General features: G+C 38.4%; 1 protein-coding gene across 2 annotated transcripts in view; it reads left to right on the forward strand.

Annotated features, from left to right (window-relative positions):
• Nucleotides 1–21,574, forward strand: part of RHOBTB3 (Rho related BTB domain containing 3) — a 56,831-nt gene that overhangs the window by 5,055 nt on the left and 30,202 nt on the right. The window contains exons 3-6 of one of the 2 annotated variants that reach the window (XM_047730395.1): nt 722–908; nt 11,583–11,734; nt 15,483–15,594; nt 18,042–18,407. In XM_047730395.1, coding sequence (XP_047586351.1) covers nt 722–908; nt 11,583–11,734; nt 15,483–15,594; nt 18,042–18,407 — 817 coding nt within the window. Of the gene's footprint in view, nt 1–721; nt 909–11,579; nt 11,735–15,482; nt 15,595–18,041; nt 18,408–21,574 lie in introns of both variants that reach the window. The other variant, XM_047730394.1, reaches the window with a different exon arrangement.

The following is a 21,574-nucleotide window of genomic DNA, read 5'->3' on the forward strand; positions in this document are numbered from 1 at the left end:
TATATGTATACACTATTGTCCAAAGGGTGGATAAAGTTGAAAGGTATACATACATTTTGAAAATATGTATATAATATGTGCAACTCCACAGAATTCAGTGTATTGCAGTTTAAAACACTGAACAATCCTGCAGTTTCTAATTGGGTCACAGAAAATCCTTTGAAGCTTCCTTACTCATACTGATACTCTGGCATCTAAGGCTGTGGTGTTAACATTTTCAAAATTAGGAGTGCCTGGGTGGCTCAGTTGGTTAAGTCTCTGCCTTCAGCTCAGGTCATGATCTCAGGGTCCTGGTATCAAGCCCCACATTGGGATTCCTGCTCAGGGGAGAGCCTGCTTATCCCTCTCCTTCTGCCTGTCCTCCTTGCTCTTGCTCTATCTCAAAGAAATAAATAAAAATGTTAAAAAAATTTTTCAAAATTATTAGGTGATAAAAGTATGACATAATTTGAAAACAAAGTGTTTGTACTCTCAGTAATTCTCTAGATTTCCTTTATAGTACAACAACTACACTGTGGTCTAGGCTAAATGAATACACAAAAATAGAAGAGTTGGTAGGCTTCAGACATTTTTATTTTAGGTAATTACTTATTTAAAAATCAATTCTTCTTATGAATTCCAAAAATTAAACTACAGCAAAAAAATGGTGTGTGTCCCATTTTATTTCATGACTGATTTGAAGACAAGTAGACTAACGAGTGCTCTTTGCATTTTGGTTTAGGACATTTTTGACAGTGATTGGTATACCTCTAGAAACCTAATTGGGAGTGCCGACATCATTGTGATCAAATACAACGTAAATGACAAGTTCTCATTCCACGAAGTAAAGGATAATTATATCCCAGTGATAAAAAGGGCATTAAATTCAGTTCCAGTCATCATTGCCGCTGTTGGTACCAGACAAAATGGTAAGTATCTAATTTTTTTTTCTTATGATAAGAGTGTAGGTACCACACTAATTTTAAATAGTGTTAAGTTTATTAATGATTGATATGGGGTTTTTTTTTTTGGAAAAAGATGACTGTGTTCAAATGCCAGCTGTTATCTCTTCATCACTGGGTATGATAGTGAGACATCAAAGGAAAGTGTCACAGACAACTGCTGGGATTCTGATGGGTACAAATTTGTCTTCTAAATTGCTCTTTTACAGAAGTGAAGGAAGTCAGTGATTGTGTTCTTTTGATCTAAGAGAGGTATTAGGCTGGTGCTGAGCTCTGGAAGACTCTTTTCGACATTCTAAAGGCCTGTCCAGTGGGAAGGATAGATGGTCTGCAAAAGGATTGGGCTTGGGAGCAGGATTTTTACATAGCTAGGAACGAGTGAGGTGGAGACACTGACACTCCTGCCTGAGAAAGGGGCTCATTTCCTCCATGGCCGATGGATTCAGTTGGTTCAGTCCGTTCCTGCCGTTGCTGCTATGCATATCGTTGTCAGATATCCTCGGGCCGACACAGAAGTCACTTTGATTTGGTGGTATTTTGATAGTTCTCTTTAGTGGTGTTTCCTCAGTGAAGCTGGCTTGGAAATTTTATTCTTTTTTTTTTTCCCCCTTTTCATTAAGGTACAGCAAAGGAAAGGACATAGAGTTCACGAGGTACCATGAGTGCAGCTTAATGCATTTTTAAATATATATACCTCCCTGCAGCCATCTTACAGGTCAGGATAGAGAACATTTGCCTCACTTTGGAAGGCTCTCTCATGCCTCTTCCCAGTCACTAGCCCCCCTTCCCTGGAGATGACCACTGTTCTGACTTCTCACCATATAAATTAGTTCTATCTATTCTAGAAATTTACATACTTGGAATTATACTGTATGTAGTATCTTGTGTCTAATTTCAATTAGCATAATACTGACATTCATCTCTGTTGTGCTTGTCTACAGTTTGTTATTTTGCTGTGTATTTTTCATTTGTGTCAATGTGCTGTACTACATTTATTCATTCTCCTTTTCATGATTGTTTCATAGGAATAGGATTTTGGGTCATAGTCATAGGGTAGGTATATTAGAAGACACAAATAAAGTGGGCTTGACCCTTCTTTGACCCCACATCCCCTCTACTCCCCTGTGTTTCTTTTTATTACTGGCCTGGATTCTTGAAAGAGTCATCCACACTTCCTGAGTCCACTTCCTGACTTCCCATTTATTCTTCAGTCTACTCTAGTCTGACTTTGACTTTCACAATTACATTGTATTTGTTCTCACTTAAGGTTACCAGTTAAATGCTTCTTGCCAAATTTGATTTCCCTTTCCATTTAATTTACATTTTAACTTATATTTTAATAACAATTCGCCCTTTGAGGTTATTTGAACACATCTCTTCCTCCATTTAAAAAAGCTACTCTTTCTTTCATGGTTGTTCCCCATTCTCTGTCTTGTTACTGGTCAACACCCCCTCCCCCATACACATATCGAAGCACTGCATCCTTAGTTGTTGCCAGGGTTCCATCCTTTGGCTTCACCAACTTCTTGCTATTTTGAATCTGTTAATCTCCTGTTCTCCCTTTCCCTGTGTAGTCACTGATGAATACCCAGTCTCTTTCTCCAGCTTTAGTTTCTCTTCCAACCTGTGTTACCCCAAAATCTTCCCTTTTCTGCTGAATTCCATGTCTTGGTGAATGATGTCAAACCTATCCATTCACCCCTACTAGAATCATCTAACCCAACTTTCCTCCCATTCCCCATATCTAGTGCACTAGAAGCTCTTTTGGTCTCACATTTCAAATAAACCTCAAATTCATTGCTTTCCCTTTATCTTCATTGGATTTTAGATCCTAGTCACTCAATTATCTGTCATAGTAACCTTCCTTTTGGCTTAAAGGGGCAGTTCCTGATCTTGTAGGATCTGAAACTTACAGAGTTCTAGAGGTCCTTTGTAAGGGAAAAAAAACCAACATTACAGATACACACACACACACACACACACAAATAAGCATGACAATTTGCAAATCTAAAAAGCTATCAAATAAAACCACAATGAAATGCTATGTTACACCAGTCAGAATGGCTAAAATTAGCAAGACAGGAAACAACAAATGTTGGTAAGGATGCAGAGAAGGGGAAACCTTCTTACAGTGTTGGTGGGAATGCAAGCTGGTGCAGCTACTCTGGAAAAGGGTATGGAGGTTCCTCAAGAAGTTAAAAATAGAGCTACCCTGTGACTCAGCAATTGCACTACGAGGTATTTACCCTAAAGATATAAATGTAGTGATTCAGGGGAGCACCTGCACCCTGGTGTTCATAGCAGCAATGTCCATAATAGCCAAACTGTGGAAAGAGCCAAGAAGTCCATCAACAGATGGATGGATAAAGAAGATGTGGTATGTATATACAATGGAATATTACTCAGCCATCAGAAAGGATGAATACTTACCATTTACATTGACTATAGGTGGAACTGGAGGCTGTTATGCTGAGCGAAATAAGTCAATCAGAGAAAGACAATTATATGATTTCATTCATATGTAGAATATAAGAAACAGCACAGAGGATTGTAGGGGAAGGGAGGGAAAACTAAATGGGAAATCATCAGAGAGGGAGAAAAACCATGAGAGACTTAACCATAGGAAACAAAAAGGGTTGCTGGAGGGGAGGAGGGTAAGGGGATGGGGTAATTGGGTGATGGGCATTAAGGAGGGCATGTGTTGTGATGAGCACTGGGTGTTATACACAACTGATGAATTATTGAATACTGTATCTGAAACTACTGATGTACTATGTGTTGGCTACTTGAATTTAAATAGAAAAAGAAAATAAATAAAAAGCTGTGAAATACCAGGCGCCTGGGTGGCTCAGTGGGTTATAGCCTCTGCCTTTGGCTCAGGTCATGATCCCAGAGTCCTGGGATCGAGCCCCACATCAGGCTCTCTGCTCAGCAGGGAGCCTGCTTCCTCCTCTCTCCCTGCCTGTCTCTCTGCCTACTTGTGATCTCTGTCAAATAAATAAATAGAATCTTTTTTTAAAAAGCTGTCAAATACCATAAACATTTAAAAATATTTCTATTATTTAATAGCTTGACATTTCTTTAATTTTTCTTATATTTGTTGGCTGCATAGTCTTTGATTACTTCTTCATATGATAACCACTTTTGCTATTTTCTATATAGAGAAGAAAATTATAGTGTTTCTTCCAGTGTATTTCTTCACACTTCATATGTTTCTGGTGACAGGCACTGTCGTTTGTGTTGTGTTCCTCTTTCAGCCTGGCATCTTTGTTTCACAACACCAAACAAGTCTACAATGTAGGTGGCAGAAGCATTCCTCAAGGCTATCGTATACCAGGACAGTTCTCAAACATTTAACTGTACAAGGAAGTGACTGAAAACCACAAATAATATCTCACTAAACCTAAACTTAAATTCACATTAGCAGGATCCCAAAAATGCCTGTCATTACTCCCAGACTGCCTGACATAAAAGTGAGTTGGAGTGGAAAGAGGCAGTGGTCTTAACCAAGTATAGTTAGAGGATCGTATTTTGCAAATCTTACAAAAGCATATGACTGTGTTTCTCCCAAGGCTTTGGAAAAGACTCATACACAAGGGCCCTGACACTTAGGCTTCATCAGCTTTGTGGTGAATTGACCTATGGTCTCCTGTTCCATCTTTGCTTCTTTCTGAAATAAATCCACTCAGAATAATCATCCTAGAATATAGATCAGATCATGATAGTCAATGTTTTCAATTCTTTAGAAACTTACTTCTTTTTCCCTTCTATTTGCAAAATTTCAAACCCAAGAAAATTGACCAGAACAGTGAACCCCCAGAGATTACACACACACACACACACACACACACACACACACACACACACACAAAGAGAGACTCTCTCTTTTTTCATTTGGGAGTGAATTATAAAATTATGGTATTTCTTCAGTGCTAATTACTTAAACATGTATTGTCTAAGACAGAACCATTTTCCTATCAACCATAATCCAACCATCATTCAAGATATGTGACATACTATTATCTATGATCCTATTATTTTAAACATAACCCACATTCACATTTTCCCAATCGTTCCAAAGCTATTTTTTTTTAAAAATCCAGGATGAAATTAAGGACTACACATTGCATTTAAATGTAATGTGTCTCAGAGCGCCTGGGTGGCTCAGTGGGTTAAAGCCTCTGCCTTCGGCTCAGGTCATGATCTCAGGGTCCTGGGATCGAGCCCCGCATCGGGCTCTCTGCTCTGCAGGGAGCCTGCTTCCCTCTCTCTCTGCCTGCCTGTCTGCCTACATGTGATCTCTTTCTGTCAAATAAATAAATAAAATCTTTAAAAATAAATAAATAAATAAATAAATAAATAAATAAATAAATGTAATATGTCTCTAATATCTCTCCGGTCTCTCTCTCTCTCTTTTTTTTTTTTAAGATTTTATTTATTTATTTGACAGAGAGAGACCACAAGTAGACAGAGAGGCAGGCAGAGAGAGAGAGAGAGAGAGGGAAGCAGGCTCCCTGCTGAGCAGAGAGCCCGATGCGGGACTCGATCCCAGGACCCCGAGACCATGACCTGAGCCGAAGGCAGCGGCTTAACCCACTGAGCCACCCAGGTGCCCTCTCCAGTCTCTTTTAATCTAGAACAGTTCCCCAGCCTTCCCCCCACCCCTGGTCTTTCATGACACTGACATTTTTAAAGAATCTAAGCCCATTATTCTGCATAATTCCTTTAGTTGTAGTGGTTGCAAAATAGTGATTTTCCATCATTCCACCTACACTTATAGTTGGTATTCTTCTGTAAATAGAGCTTATCCTTCTCTCTGCTCCCACGTTTCTTTTAGAATCATTATAATTCATGGATTTGTTTTTTAAATTCAATATTTTATGATCTGTTCTTATCCTTATCCTTTCTGTTGCTCATATTACTCCAAATTTGCATGGAGGGAGTCTTTTCAATCTAGTTCCAATTAGTTTTTGAGTGTTTCCTTATTTTATGGCATAAGATGTCCCAGGCTCACCTGGAATCAATCAGTCATTTCTTCAGGGAGCCCTGGTTCCATTTAGTGAGCAATGACATTAAGAAACTAAGATCGGGGGGCGCCTGGGTGGCTCAGAGGGTTAAAGCCTCTGCCTTCAGCCCAGGTCATGATCCCAGGGTTCTGGGATCGAGCCCCGCATCAGGCTCTCTGCTCAGAAGGGAGCCTGCTTCCTCCTCTCTCTCTGCCTGCTTCTCTGCCTACTTGTGATCTCTGTCTGTCCAATAAATAAATAAAATCTTTAAAAAAAATTATAAAAAAAAATAAAAAAAATAAAGAAACTAAGATCGGGGCTTTAGGGGTGCTCATAACTTTGTCATTGCTTCAAGGCCCATTCATTGGAGATAGATACATAGATATATAGATATGTTAAATATATGTCTTTTAATCATGAGTTCCCATTGATACTTTTTCCAATCCAGTATTGTATCTCCCTTCAGTAATTTTCTCTTGTAATGCTTTACCTAAAAGTCATGATCATTCATGATCTATCTCCTGACTACTTTTGCAACCTTGTAGGCACAGTCTTTTGTATCTCATGTACCCGACACACTGAACTCCTTTAACTTAATGTCTGTCTTTAGATCTGGGGACGTCTCAACTTAATGATTTCTTCAGATATCACCTTCCCTCCATTTTTTCTATTCTGTCCTTTTTGGACTCTTATTAGACTGATGTTGAAACTTCTGGATCTCTCCTCTGTTTCTTCTATCTTTCTTTTATATTTCCTGAGCTTTCTTTCTCTGTGTTGTGTTAGAGGAGAATTCTGTGGTCTTCTTTTCCCAACTCACAAATCACTTCCACAGGGTCTGTCCTACTCTTTTGCTTTATTATGCTTTAAAAAATTCCCACAGCTTTTCATATCCGAGATCTCTAGCTGGTTGTTTTTCATAATTTCTTCTACCTGTTTTAAACATGTATACTTTAAGAAGAAAACCTCTCTCAACTAATTATATTTATTTTAAGATTCTATTTTGGTAGGTCTATTAAATCTTGCCTTAAGGAGGACAATCTAAGTTTTGTCATTTAATGACATTTTATTTCATAGTATGGAGGCTTCTTAAATGTTAGGTAATTTTTAAATTGCCTAGTTTGCAGTTTAGATTCTCTGTTGGATTAACGCCTTTCTCCTCCTCTGCCCAGCTGCTCTCTGAGGTTGGGGTGGGAGTGAGAGCTCATATGAGATCTGTAAGCCTTGCTGCTTCCACAGGGGTCTGCAACTGATCTCCACTCAGTTGTCCATGGGCCTCCTTATTGCTCCCCCATGATTGAGCAGTGAGTATTCTTGATGTTGCCCAGTGTGTGACTTCCCACCTGTCCTCTGAGCTTCAGCTTCCCTCGTTGGTCCTGTGCTATCTGCCTTCAGCCTTTAGGCACTCCTCCTTTCTGGGTGATGAGTTTCTCTCCTCTTAATTTTTGAGCCTTGCTGTATATGCATATCTCCCTTCCTCCTTCCCCGTCCCCTCCCTTTCTTCCTTCCTTTCATTTCTCTCTCCTCCCTTCTCCCTCCCCTCTCCTTCCCCTCTTTGTTCAATCATTTCTTTGATTTGACAGGGAGAAGAGTTGCAATGTGGGCTTAGCTTGCCATTTCGAAACTGGAAGCTAATGTGTTGTTGTTTTTTCTTACATCCAGACCTCTTCATGTGCTATGCCCTCTGATGGGAGTGCCCAGCCCTGCACAACTCCTGTCATATCAGCATGGCAAATTCATACCTATCCAGTAAATCACTACCTTTTCTGTGAAGTCTTCCATAATCCCCAGGCAGAGTTAATTTCTTCCCTTCTGTTCTAAAATAAATGGGAACATTTTGCATACCTTATTTTAGTATTTATTATATTAATTATATTATAATTTTCAGTCATGTCTATGTTGGCTTAGTTGACTATGAGCTTTTATCTATGTATATTTCTTGTTTGGTACGTGGTAGGTCTCAAGAAACATTTGTTCAGTTAGTGGATGAATGGTTTTAAACAAGATGAAATTCATTTCACATATAGATGTGATTGCAAAGTAATTACCAAGCTAAATCTGTTATTCAACCCGAGGATTTTTATTGCTTCCCTTCCCCAGTCCCTTGTAATACATGAAGCTGTGCTGTGTGTTCTCCTGATAATTCCTCTCTTGAGCTCTTTTTAGAATTAGTTCAGCAAACACAATCAGTCTCATCATTTTCCTTTGTTACATATGTTTTGACAAGCTTGACTTGTATGTCTTCTTCATCACATTCGGCTTTGAACAAATTTTTGGCTTTTACTAAATATTGAACCCGTCTTTAAAAGAGAATTTTTTTCTCTGAACACACCTAGGGGTATTCATAGCCTTAAGCTCCCCCAAATGGGCATCCTTTCTTCTTTTCTTTTTGACGTTCTGATAGGGTTGAGTACATCACTAGGCTAGAATTCTTTTTTTTTTTTTTTTTTTTTTTTGACAGAGAGATCACAAGCAGGCAGAGAGGCAGGCAGGCAGGCAGAGAGAGAGGAGGAACTAGGCTAGAATTCTTAAAAGGATTTCTAAAACTTTCAAGCACTTTGCAACATTGTAAGAATCACTCTACAGATTCTGAAAACCACTGCTTTGAAAGAGATACCATTCATTTGAATTCCAGAGTTACAACATGCTTGCTTTAGAAAAAAAAAAATAGACATTTGTGATAACACCTTAAAAGGTATCGCATAAGAGAAAGAAAAAAGACTACAGTGTTAACTCGAAGTGTAACACTGATGTCCAGAGTCGCTGTGACCCTGAGGTGGGCTCACAGAAGTGATATCCTGAAGAAGGCACCGCAATTTAAAATATTTTGAGTCATTTTATGGTTGCTGGTGAAATGCATAATACAGGTTTATTTTTTTCTAAAAGTGTTTTGTTGCTTTTCCTGCTATATCCACCACATAATGATGAGACATTTTTTTTTCCCTCTTGGGTACATGTGAATAAAAAGCAATGTCTTCTGTGTCACAGAGATGTGAAGACTAGATGTGAAGAGGGATTTTCTAGGCGTGTATGTCCGTCCGTAAAGGGCCATGGTTACACATAGTGGAAAACCATGCTTAGCAGGGTTGAACCTGAAATTAGTTGGATTTTCGTTCAAATCAAGATTATTTCTTAAAAATTGTTTTACATTATGTTCATTTAATTTTTCACTTGAAACACTTTGCTTTATTTTTGTTTAGAAATACAGTTTAATAAGATGGACTGCCTTCTCACCCCATCCCATCAACATAAGGAGAGCTTTGTAGGCATAAGAAGGCCTCTGTCTTCAGAAAATCAAAGGCACTGTTTATGAATTTTTGTAAAGAATGCGAAATACCAATGTGTTATTTTTCAAGATAGGCTAAATTCTGTACAAAAACTTTATGTGCTCCAAACCAAGATGATCTTGGAAAAAGTAAAAGCAAAAACTCAAAATTCATGGCTTAATTTTGAGAACCTGAGCTTAACTTTTAAATCACTGTGTCTTTACTTAAACTGAATTGTTATCTTATCTTTTGATATCACTTTACTTATCAAATAGAGCAAGTAACAGTTTTATCATTGTTTTTCCATCTCTGACACACAAAGAGACTTGGACAAGTCACTTATCTTCCCTGAGCCCCAGTTTCCTCTTCTGCAGAAGGAGGTTGTAAATTCCTGGTTTCTGAGCTCTAAAATGCTTTCAATGAGGCTAAAATTATCTACATAGTTACATACGTAGCACATGCATGCACTGAATATCCTATGTGTACATATATATGGCCCACCTATATGCAGTTCATTGGTAAGGAATTTGTTGTGTAGGCTGTGGAAGTTGCCCAAATGTCTTTAAAAAAAATTTTTTTTTTTTTTTAGATTTTATTTGTTTATTTTAGAGAGAGGAGAGGGAAAAGCAGAGGGCAAGGGAAGGGGGAAGAATCTTAAACAGAACACACTCTGAGTGCAGAGCCCCCCATAGGGCTTGATCTCACGACCTTGAGATCATTACTTGAGCCGAAATCAAGTCAGCTGCTTAACTGACAGAGCCATGAAGGTGCCCCACAAATGCCCTTTGAGGGCCACTGTACTTACTCTCTCAGTTACCAGACTGTTGGGTGCTCATGGTGCACGGCGGAGTCCCTTGCCGGGTATTACCTTTAGCTCATAGAAGCTGCTTGCTCAAGGTTCTGCCCCCTCCCCAGCAGCCCTCATCTAACCACTGATTATCTTGATTGATGAAGGGGCACAAAGACACAGCTGCCTTTCCCCAAATGGGGAACCATTCTAAAAGGCCATCAAAGCTCCAGACCCCCCAATAAGATCTGCTAAGATCTTTGTTATAGCTATATTGTAGTTTGAATTTTTCCTCTGCGCAGTCCCACTTCCCTCACCCCTGAAAACATTTGTTCCCATGATCACTCCCTCAGTAAACCTCCTGCACTCCAGTCTCCACTTCAGCGTTTGCTTCCCAGGGAAACTATAACAACATGCATTTCTAAAAATGGATTTATCCCTGTTTAATTTGGCTGCCATTTAAACAATGATATATCTGATGTGTCATGAAACAAAACAAAGCTTTCTGCTGAATCTAGAGTTGAACATAAATTTTTAACTTTATTGAGGAGTGTCCTAATAGGTATGTTGGTCTCTCACCTGTCCAGCCATGCATCTGTACACAGTACAACTATGATGTTTAGGACAGTTCACATTTTTTTATCACATACTTTTTATTCCTTTGGTTTATGATTTTTTAGTCTTGAAGAGAAAGATAAGTGATTCAGTTTGGTTTCTGCAGTTGAATACTTTAGAGTCTAATAAATGAAATGTCTGGATTAATAAGAATGTACTTCATATGAAATCTACAAAATTTTGCAGCCTTGAGGATTCAGATCTAGTCAACTTGGTGAATGTATTTCAAGTTTATAAAAAAAAAAAAGGAAGGAAGAAAGGGTAGAAGGAAGGAAGGAAAAGAAAAAAGAAAAGAATAAAAAGCTAACCCACTGTTTTCCATGGTTTCTATGGGCAATTATGTTGTTAATTTGTATTGATACTCAGTATGTCAGGGGTGTATAAAGGGAAACATGTCCTCCATTACTAGCTGGTTGGTTTAATTACTATAAAAACCTTGGTAATATATATTAACTTATTTTTAAGTTCTTATGTTTTCTAAAATACTCTTTATTCTTCTTGCACTCAAAGTTTGTTTACTTGAATGAAACAAGATGGAATTGGGAGGGAGACAAACCATAAGTGACTCTTAATCTCACAAAACAAACTGAGGGTTGATGGGGGGAGGGGGCTTGGGAGGGGGGTGGGATTATGGACACTGGGGAGGGTATGTGCTATGGTGAGTGCTGTGAAGTGTGTAAACCTGGTGATTCACAGACCTGTACCCCTGGGGATAAAAATATATTATATGTTTATAAAAAATAAAATTAATAAAAATTAAAAAAAAAAGTTTGTTTACTTGAAAGACCTTTCTATTAACACTGATGCTTTTTATTCAGAGTCTGGTGGATAGTGGACGTACTACATGCCCCTGAACTATGGTTCTTGTATGAATTGTTAATTTGTTGTTGAATGTTCAGGTTGTCTGTGTATATTTCTTTTCCTGTTAAATTTCAAAGCTCTTTGTTACTCCTATTTCTCTCCTCAGAAGAATTACCTTGTACATGCCCGCTATGTACCTCAGACAGAGGGAGCTGTGTCAGTACCACTGAAGGAATCCAACTTGCTAAAGAACTGGGAGCTACCTATCTTGAACTACACAGCCTTGATGACTTCTATATAGGAAAATATTTTGGAGGAGTGGTGAGTGGTAATCCCTGTTACATAAATTAAAGTCATTTGCCAGGCTGGCTGTGGTAGCTATTTTCTAGACCCTCAATTAGAACTTTAGTTTTAAAAGCATGATTGGTCTTAACTTTGAGAAACAAACTGAGAGTAGAAGTAAGACTTTGTCAGAATAAAATTATAATTTTATTTTTCTCTCCAAATGAAGCATTTTCTATTGTTTAACAGGATAGTTTAGAATTTTCCATTTGGTGATACTGTTGTTTTTTGTTGAACATATCAAAACTATACTTACTTACACAAATCTGTGATGCCAGTTTTATTCCTAATCTTTGTATAGTTCAATGAGCCTTGCAACCTGAACCATTGGGCCATGCAAGTTCGCCTTCATTTCTATCTATTATTTGAAAAGAATGATTTTTCTTCCTCGATGTGTGTTTTGGCAAGATTTTGTATACTCCTAAATGATTCCACTCAGAAGTGTCCATAGCAACTACTCCTACAAATAGCTTGTTGGGCCGTCTAGGTGGCCTAGTTGATTAAGTGTTGGACTCTTGATTTCTGCTCAGGTTGTGATCTCAGGGTCATGAGATCGAGCCCTCAGCCTCCACTCACCAGGGAGACTGCTTCTCTCCTCTCCCTCTCCTTGTGCCTCTTTCCCTGCTTGCGTTCATATGCTCTCTGTCTCTCAAGTAAATAAATAAATCTTAAAAAAATACATTTGGAATTTGCTTGGTCTGTAGCTATGGCATTTATTGGGTCCTATAGGCATTTGAGGCCTGTCTTAGCACACAGCCCCTACCCTACACTATTAGGACTGCATGGTCCTTGGGAAATACTGTGGAGTTTTATCATGTAAGTATTAACTCACTTTGGAGCTATCTTTTCAACGCTGTAAGAAGTGACTCCACTCAAGGACAAATTTGGTAAACATGGATAAGAGGTTTACACCAAAGTAAACTCTGCATTAAGCAGGAGCACTTTGAACTTCTCCATTAGTTCCCTGGCTCTTTGTCAAGTACACTTTCCATTATACTAGAATATTCATTATGTAGATTCATGTCAAAATGTTGAGGTCTCCACAGACGACTGTAGAAATTTCATTTGTTCTGGACAGTTACCAAACTCCAAATAAGAACCAAAGATAAAATAAAACCCAAATATAAATGGTTCTGATTTCTGTCATGTATATCATGGCTATTATATAGCCCAATAATGAAAAGAAACATTAATAATATAGCATTAAGGAAGATATACTCACAATATTGGTATCATAATAACTGTGAGAAACTTTTGTCTTTTTTTAATAGTGATAAATAAAAAAGTAGAAAGGGTAGAAAGTTAGAGAGGACTGAAATGTAATTTTCCAGTCAAAGACATTATATTTTTAAATATAATTTTTTTTAAAAAAATTATATAATTTTTAAAAAAATCTTAATTTAGTCTAAGAATCTTGCATTTCCCTGAAGTATTTAGGAAACTGAGGAAAAATGATAGTTTGGCTTCATTTGTTGGAGAGGAGGGGGCTGGTTCTCTTGGGGTGAGGTGGTCTTATTCCCTGCTCCACTTCCTGAGCCTGAAATCTCAGGGTCACTCTTCCCACCTGCCAACTCCCACTTTTCTCTGCTTGCTTCTGCTTCCTCCCCCTTGTTTCTCTTTGTTCCTAACACTTGGTGTTGCAGTTAGAGTTGGACACTTGATAAGGATTGAAGATGTGGTCAAGGATTGGAAGAAAGACACGGCAGTTTCTTTTTTCCCTAAGACTTGGTGAGAAGATGGAAATGAGATCAGAATGATCCCTTATGGGATTGTTGAATAGTTAAGTATAGCTTTGATCTTGAGTGTAAGAAATAGTGGCATTTGCAGGAATATAGATGGAGATGATAATGTCAGAGTGAAAGGAGCATTTAAAGTCTTGTGTTTAAGGGTCAGAGATGAAGACCTGGACAAGAGGGGTGTGGGCCCTTTAGCTCAAGAGAGCCCCATCTGGTCCTCCTCCAGTTGCACCCCCATTATACAAGTTGATGGAGCCAAGAGTGTACGCCCCCCTGGAGCTAGTAGCCCTTCTAGACCTGTGCCATCCATGATGGCGGTCACTAGCCACAGGCCGCTATTTGTGTTTAAATTAACTGAAGAAAGTTCAATTCCTCACATGTACTACCCACATCTCAGGTATTTAATAGCCACACGTGGCTTGTGCCTACTCTCTTCAATAGCACGGATATACAGAGCATTTTCATCAACACAGAACAGAAGGTTCCATTGTACAGTGCTACAACTGTATTCCAAAACCCAGGACCCCAGAAGTCTCTCACTGGCGACACTCAGGCTGTTTCTCAGGCCTGTGCAGGCCTTTTTCCTGGGTCAGTCCTCCTGAAGGTGAATTGCATTAGTAGTGTGTGTGTCCCTAGGTCTGAAGAGTGGCCAAAGGATGACTGCATATGAGGACTGGGGAAGGGGAGAGTAGAGTCTTCTTGTACACATAAAGCTCCTCAAGGCATGGGCTGGAGCAGGGAATGAGAAGAGAAGGGGCAGTCTTGGGGCCCAGGAGTCAGGCGCCAGTTCTCCCTGTGCTACATGAAGCTCTGAGAAGGCTGAGAATTTAAAGCTGAGCCTGGCTTCTACATAATAGTTTGTTTTCTTGATTTACAAAGTTTGAATATTTGTGTATGTGATACATAGACCTATATCTATTCTTTTGCCCCAAGCCTTACAGCATAAGGCATAGGCCTGGTACTGTGTAAGTGCGTGTGGTTAGGATTTTTTAAAGATTTTATTTATTTTTATTTTTATTTTTAAAAAGATTTTATTTATTTACTTGAGAGAGGAATAACAAAAGAAAGCATGGCGGGGGGCGGTGAGCAGGGAGAAAGAGAACCAGGCTCCCTGCTGAGCAGGGAGCCTGATGTGGGGCTGGATCCCAGAACCTGAGATCATGACCTGAGCCTAAGGTAGATGCTTAACCCACTGAGCCACACAGGCACCCCTGAGGTTTTATTTTTAAGTAATCTTCACACCTAATGTGGGGCTCGAACTTACAACCCCAAGATCAAGAGTTGTATGCTCTACTGACTGAGCCAGCCAGGTGCCCCAAGATTTTTAATTTATTACATAAAGGATGTATTTCAATGAAATTTATTCAAGAAAAAAATAGAGCATGTGCAAACACTCCTAGTTGATATGAGCATCTGTGACATACAGCCAGATCTGTCCTGCCCTGAGTTTCTCTAGTATTAACTGCTATGGTTGCCCACAAGATAGTTATTGATAGTCACATAGTTGCACTGCTGGGCTTTCTTGATTATTCAAGAGAATAAACAGTTCCTTTTTGAATGAATAGTTTATTTATGCTTAGACAAGGCACAGTCTGTTCTACTTAATACATTTTTTTTATTTTTTTAAAAGATTTTATTTATTTATTTGACAGAGAGAGATCACAAGTAGACAGAGAGGCAGGCAGAGAGAGAGAGAGAGAGAGAGAGGGAAGCAGGCTCCCTGCTGAGCAAAAAGCTCGATGCAGGACTCGATCCCAGGACCCTGAGATCATGACCTGAGCCGAAGGCAGCGGCTTAACCCACTGAGCCACCCAGGCGCCCCAACTTAATACATTTTTTAAATAAAAAATTATTTAGAAGTGTTTGCTAAAGCTTACATGTAGATGGTACTGGCATTAAAAACATTTGGCAAATGTGATTTGGGGTACCAATAATCTTGTCAGGGACATAATTTTGTTGAAGCTTTAATTAAAATTCAATTCATGTTTTAGTTGGAGTATTTTATGATTCAAGCCTTAAATCAGAAGACAAGTGAAAAAATGAAGAAAAGGAAAATGAGCAACTCATTTCATGGAATTAGACCACCTCAGCTTGAACAACCAGGTGCATTTATTAACCAATGTCTAGACATTTAACTGATATTTGTTATAGATCACTTCACAAGTCTTAGAGCAGTTGTTCCCAAATTTGAGTATGTTGAGGACTCACCTGACATTCTCATTCAGTAAATCTGGGGTGGGGTGTAGAATCTGATTTTAAAATAAGTCTCCAGGTGATTCTGAAGCAGGTGGTACTTAGACCCATTTGAGGAATACCATCTTAAACTTGAGTCTATAGCTTCTTTAAAAAATAATTTCTATGGTGAAGGGCTATCCTATATAAAAGTCTAAGAGAAATAACAACCAAATGCAATGCATGAACCTTACCTGGTTCAATAAAAACATCTCAAAGACCTTCTTAAGTCAACTGGGTAAAATTTTAATATGGACTGGAAATTAGATGATATGAGGGAATTGTTAATTTTTTGTGTATATGGTAATGGTTCTGTGATTAATGGGAGAATGTCCTTATTCCTTGGAAATGAACACGACATTATTTAGAGCTGAAATATCTTGATGATTACAACCTACTTTTAAGTGGTTCAGCATGATAAGTGTGTGCCTGTGTATCTAGCTAGAGATAAGGCAAACATAAAATGTTAATTGTAGAATCCAGGTGAAGGATATGTGTGTGCTTATTGTATTATTCTTTCAACTTTTTGAGTGTTTGAAAATGTTCACAACCCAAGGTTAGTGGAAAATAAAGTTAAAAAACATAAATACCATTCTATCAAAATTAACTTTTATCAAAATTTTTGAATAATTATGTCATAGAAATATAGTAGTACTGTATACAGACCAATTTATTATGGAAATGGTTTTAAAATGTAGGTACTTTTTAAGTACTTGTTAAATAAATCAATATAAATTTAAAAGAGGAAAACATAAGTTAGTATGGGAAGTCAATTCCAGGTTGTTGTTTTTTTAAATGCAGATAGATCCTAAGTGATGATACACAATTTGGCTTTGAACTTCCTGGTGTGCAAAGGAAGAGGGGAGACTTGGTCTGTTATATAGCAAACCTGCTGCTTTCAGTACTTTCTAGATGAGAAGATGTGTGAGGAATAGCCAAATAAACAACGAAGATAGATAATTTCTTGGTTCTTACTATTCAAGAAGAGAAAACACAATAGTACCTCTGAGAAAACAAAGCTGTTCATGCCATTTAGCAGTAGGAAAAGTTTCTCATGTGGGTTCCACTTGGGGCACTAGGTGACCTAATGGACAGGCCTTTCCAAAGTGTCTGGTCAGCAAATGCAGTTTTCATTCTCACAGGTGGTACCCTGTGCCCTTCTGTTAGGTATCACTCTGAACATTTGTTCTGGTGCTCATTTGTTCTAAGGATACATGCTGGTCTCTGGGGCATGTGGCTTCCAGATTGTTCTTAAGCCATTAAGGGTCTGTGAGATGCCTTTGGCATTGGAGGGAAGGGTGAGTGGGGGTATAGTTCAGGAAAAGCCTAGCCACCAGAGCACCTTGTTATTATCAGTTCTAGAGACCAGAGTTTTGCTTTAGAGTAAAGAGTTTTCATTCCTAAAGCAATTTGACTTCTACTGAATTCAAGGTTGAATTCTACTTTCCTCAGCTCAGTTTGGGATAAAGCTAGCCAGCAGATATTTTACAGTTAGGGTCTATGATGAGGGCCTAGGGTATGATCCTCTGTGGAGATATCCTGACTTAACTGAGGGCTAATTTATCTTTGTTAGTGATCAAACTAGGAAATGGAAGGTTGCATCCTTTTTTGAAAATTAGGGAGTCTAACCAACACTCTACCTAAGGTGTGCTGAGGGGAAAGACTGGTATTTGTTTTACTAAGAGGAAAAAAACAAAAGAGAAAAGAGAAAAAAAAAAAACAAAAAAAATTTTAGGATCAAAATAAAATGGTCAAGATGGTTTCCAACAATGGAGTCCCAAGACTCAGAGCCCTGGCTTTGAGGGATTACAGTTTTAACAATTTAATTCTAACAATTTCTTCCCCCCTCCATTTCCAAACTGAGGAGGAAAGTGACTTCAAATGTGAGGTTAGGTTCTTCAGAACTTGTTCAGTAATTTATTTGAATTTTTATCAGGTGAAAGTAAGGAACTATAACTACCAACATACTAAAATGTAATATTTGGAGAGAGATTTTATTTGGGGACAACAAAAAGTGAGCAGTAGTATCATATTGCTGTTAATGGCATTAGTACAATTTTCATTTTTGCTAAAAAAAATACTGTGTAATTCTGTGACTGTTATCTCAGGATAATTAATTTATATGTGTTTATAATTAGATTAGGTTATACAAAATTGCTGTTTTCATAGGGTCACAAATGGTCAAGTATTGGCAATTTTATATGGTTCAACTTAATAACATTAAGAAAATACTCTCTTGTGTTTAAAAGAAACCTGAAATATCCAGGTCTATAGACCTAAAGAAGAATTTATCACTTTTATTTTCTTTTTTGAAACAGAAAAAATGCCTGTCTTAAAGGCTGAAGCATCACATTATAACTCTGATTTAAATAATTTGCTGTTCTGCTGCCAGTGTGTGGATGTAGTGTTTTACAACCCAGATTTAAAGGAAGTTGCCGAGGCCCACAAGATTGTTCTGTGTGCCGTAAGCCATGTTTTCATGCTCCTTTTCAATGTGAAGAGTCCCGCTGACATTCAGGATTCCAGTATCATCCGAACTACCCAGGACCTCTTTGCTATCAACAGAGACCCTGCATTTCCAGGTGCTAGCCAGGACTCTCCAGGCAACCCGCCATTACGTGTCGTTGTCAAAGACGCCCTCTTCTGTTCTTGTTTGTCGGACATTCTGCGCTTCATTTATTCAGGTATCTTGTTAAATGGTTCTGGTAGGTTCTCTTAAGCTTTTGAAAGGAACTGTGCCTGTGGGCCTCAGGTGTATTGATTAGTTTCACATTTATCTTCTTTCTACCATCTGAGGTAAGGATTATACATGAAATAATCTTTATATACAGGAATTGGTCTAAGCTTTCCATATTCCTTATTAAGTTTACTTGCCTTGGTTTTAAGTCTACTTGTGAAAATAATTTCTTTTCCTACTGAGCAGATGTATTTTATTATGTATGTATTATGTATTTTATTTAAACAAAAATATCCAAAATGTGAAAATTTGAGAATTTATTGTCTAGTCAAACTCTAAAGAAACAAAATTTTCAAAGTGTGAATGAAAATAAGTATCTGCATCTTTTTTGGAAAGATTTATTTACTTGAGAGAGAGATTGAGATAGCAAGAGAGAGCAGGAGCCCACGCTAGAGAGAGCACGAGCAGAGGCAGGGGCAGAGGGAGAGAGGAAGCAGACTGCCTGCTGAGTGGGGAGCCCAAAATGGGGGCTCTCGGTCTCAGAACCCTGAGATCATGACCCTGAGATCATGACCTGAGCTGAAACTAAGAGTGATATGCTTAACAGACTGAACCACCCAGGTACCCCAATGTCTGCATTTTAAAAGCTGACCATTTATTCACTTTTCTGTCTTACTCTTGGGTTTTGGAGGGAATCGAGAGAAATTAGCAGGGTCCTTACATTCAATTTAGTAACTGGAAACAGTCTCCAAAGCTAGTTTAGTCTGAGATCTAATTTAATTATTTTGGTGTTTTTTTTTTTTTTAAAGATTTTACTTATTTATTTGACAGACAGAGATCACAAGTAGGCAGGCAGAGAGAGAGGGGGAAGCAGGCTCCCCAATGAGCAGAGAGCCCGATGCGGGCTCAATCCCAGGACCCTGGAATCATGATCTGAGCTGAAGGCAGAGGCTTTAACCCACTGAGCCACCCAGGTGCCCCTATTTTGTTTTTAAGATTTTATTTTTAAGTAATCTCTACACTCAGTGTGGGGCTTGAACCCACAACCCCAAGATCAAGAGTCACACGCTCCACCAACTGAGTCAGCCAGGCACCCTGACTTTGACTATTTTAGATTTTACTATTTTTTCTTACCGTGCACTTATCTTTTTAACATAGAGCTTCCCAATTATTTTTCTTGTTACCCTTTTAAATACTTATAGCTACTACATTTTAAAAAATAGAGATTTTATCTGAGTCATTTAGCCAGTGAATTGAGGGTGTCACATATAAGTGTCCCATATAAGAATGGAAAAGAATTAATGTAAGTGACTTTTAAAGTAAGCATCTAAGTAAAAATTTTCCGAGAACATCTCTCTTCTTTAATTTTGCACTTGGAATCATGTTCTGATGAAATATTAAGTTAAAGTAACTCCTCTGGAGTGTGGCTCTGGAGAAACATTATAATCTGCTTTTAGACTTCAGAATGGGGGACAGACAAGTTTACAAAGGTTTGCAGATAAAGCACTGTTTCATATTTATAAGAAACTTTTGGATAGTTGAAATAATTGAAATTAAGATTTTACTTTTTCTCATTTGGGCTGTGGTTATATAATTTTACTATAAGTTAAAGTAAAATTTAAAGTTTTTGAAAAGTACAGTTGCAATATGAAGATTTAAGTGGATTGAAATGTATGTGTGTGTGTGTATATATAGATATATATGTATCTATATATACACACACACACACATATATATATGGGTGCCTGGCTGCCTCAGTCAGTAGAGCATGTGCCTCCTGATCTCGGGGTCATGAGTTCAAGCCCCAGGTTGGGTGTAGAGATTACTTTTAAAAAGTTTTAAAAACATCTCTCTATAAAAATACACATACAGAAGTAGAATGGTAGTGGTAGGCCTTAAACCCATTATTCAGTGAATATTGGCTTGGGGAAGGCATAAATAACCACTCCCACAGAGCACTCCAACACAGTGCATTCAGCATGACAGGTTTTGTGTTGGTTGAATTAGTGAGTAGACTCGAGTAGCTGTGAATCATCATATGAATAAAGTAGACTAAACACTTCATTTACTACTACAGATTTTTATGTTTAAACTTTGAACCTCACAGTTTACAATTTAAGGCTAGATCTGAAAAACAAAAATATTTACATGTTAAAAAAATGTCTTTAATGATGTTTAGAAAACTATACAGGAAGTGTTAGACTTTTCTTTTTAGTGATGTTACTGTTGAAATTATGAGTTATTCAGTAAGTTTATGATAATATCTATTGGATACTTTCAAAGACACATGAACAATTTGAGGTCAGTTATATCCTCTTTAATAAGGTAGCAGTAATAGCTAGCTGTATCTCCAGTGACAGAACCTACTTGTCTTTCTCATAGGGAGTGATCTTTTAAATTGCAAAATTAATATATGCAGATGGAAGAAAAGGGCAAAGAAAAATAAAGTTCCTTCCTCAGCCCCTTTATGTGTTGGCCCTAATGCTATTTGAAAGAAATAAATTTATTGGGAAATATACATTAAGGAAAATGTAATCTTTAGTAAGTGTTGTTTTCTGGGAACTGGCTGGAGCATAGAGTGGGAGGTGAAGGCTTGCAGGAGATGAGGCTGGCAAGCCATATGGAAGCTGCTCATAAAAGCTGTTCCAGAATGTTGAGCATGATCAGACTGGGCTTTGGCATGCTCATCTTTGGTGATAGAGAGGGACGGAATAGAGGAGGCAAGACAGAGTTTAATAAGGAAGCTGCATTACTCTGGAGATCAGCCAAAGGCCATTATGCTGACAACAGGTGGCTGGTGCTACAGCTTGTCCATCATTTGGACCAGTGTTTCTCAAACTCAATGTGCATGCAAGTCAGCTGGGCATCTTGTTCATGTGCAGATTTTTTTTTTTTTTAAAGATTTGATTTATTTATCTGAGAGTGAGAGGGAGGGAGGAGGAGCACAAGCAGGGGGAGGGGCACAGGGAGAAACAGATGCCCCGTTGAGCAGGGAGCCCAATGCCAGGCTCCTGGGATCATGACTTGAACTGAAGGCAGACACTTAACTAACTGAGGCACCCAGGTGCCTCTCAAGTGCAGATTCTGATTCAGTAGGCCCAGGGGTGAGGCCTGAGAGTCTGCATTTCCCGCAGTCTCCCAGGTCAGGCTGCTGCTTAGGACTACACGCAGCTG

Source organism: Lutra lutra, chromosome 5 (assembly GCF_902655055.1).
Source record: "Lutra lutra chromosome 5, mLutLut1.2, whole genome shotgun sequence".
Taxonomy (NCBI): domain Eukaryota; kingdom Metazoa; phylum Chordata; class Mammalia; order Carnivora; family Mustelidae; genus Lutra; species Lutra lutra.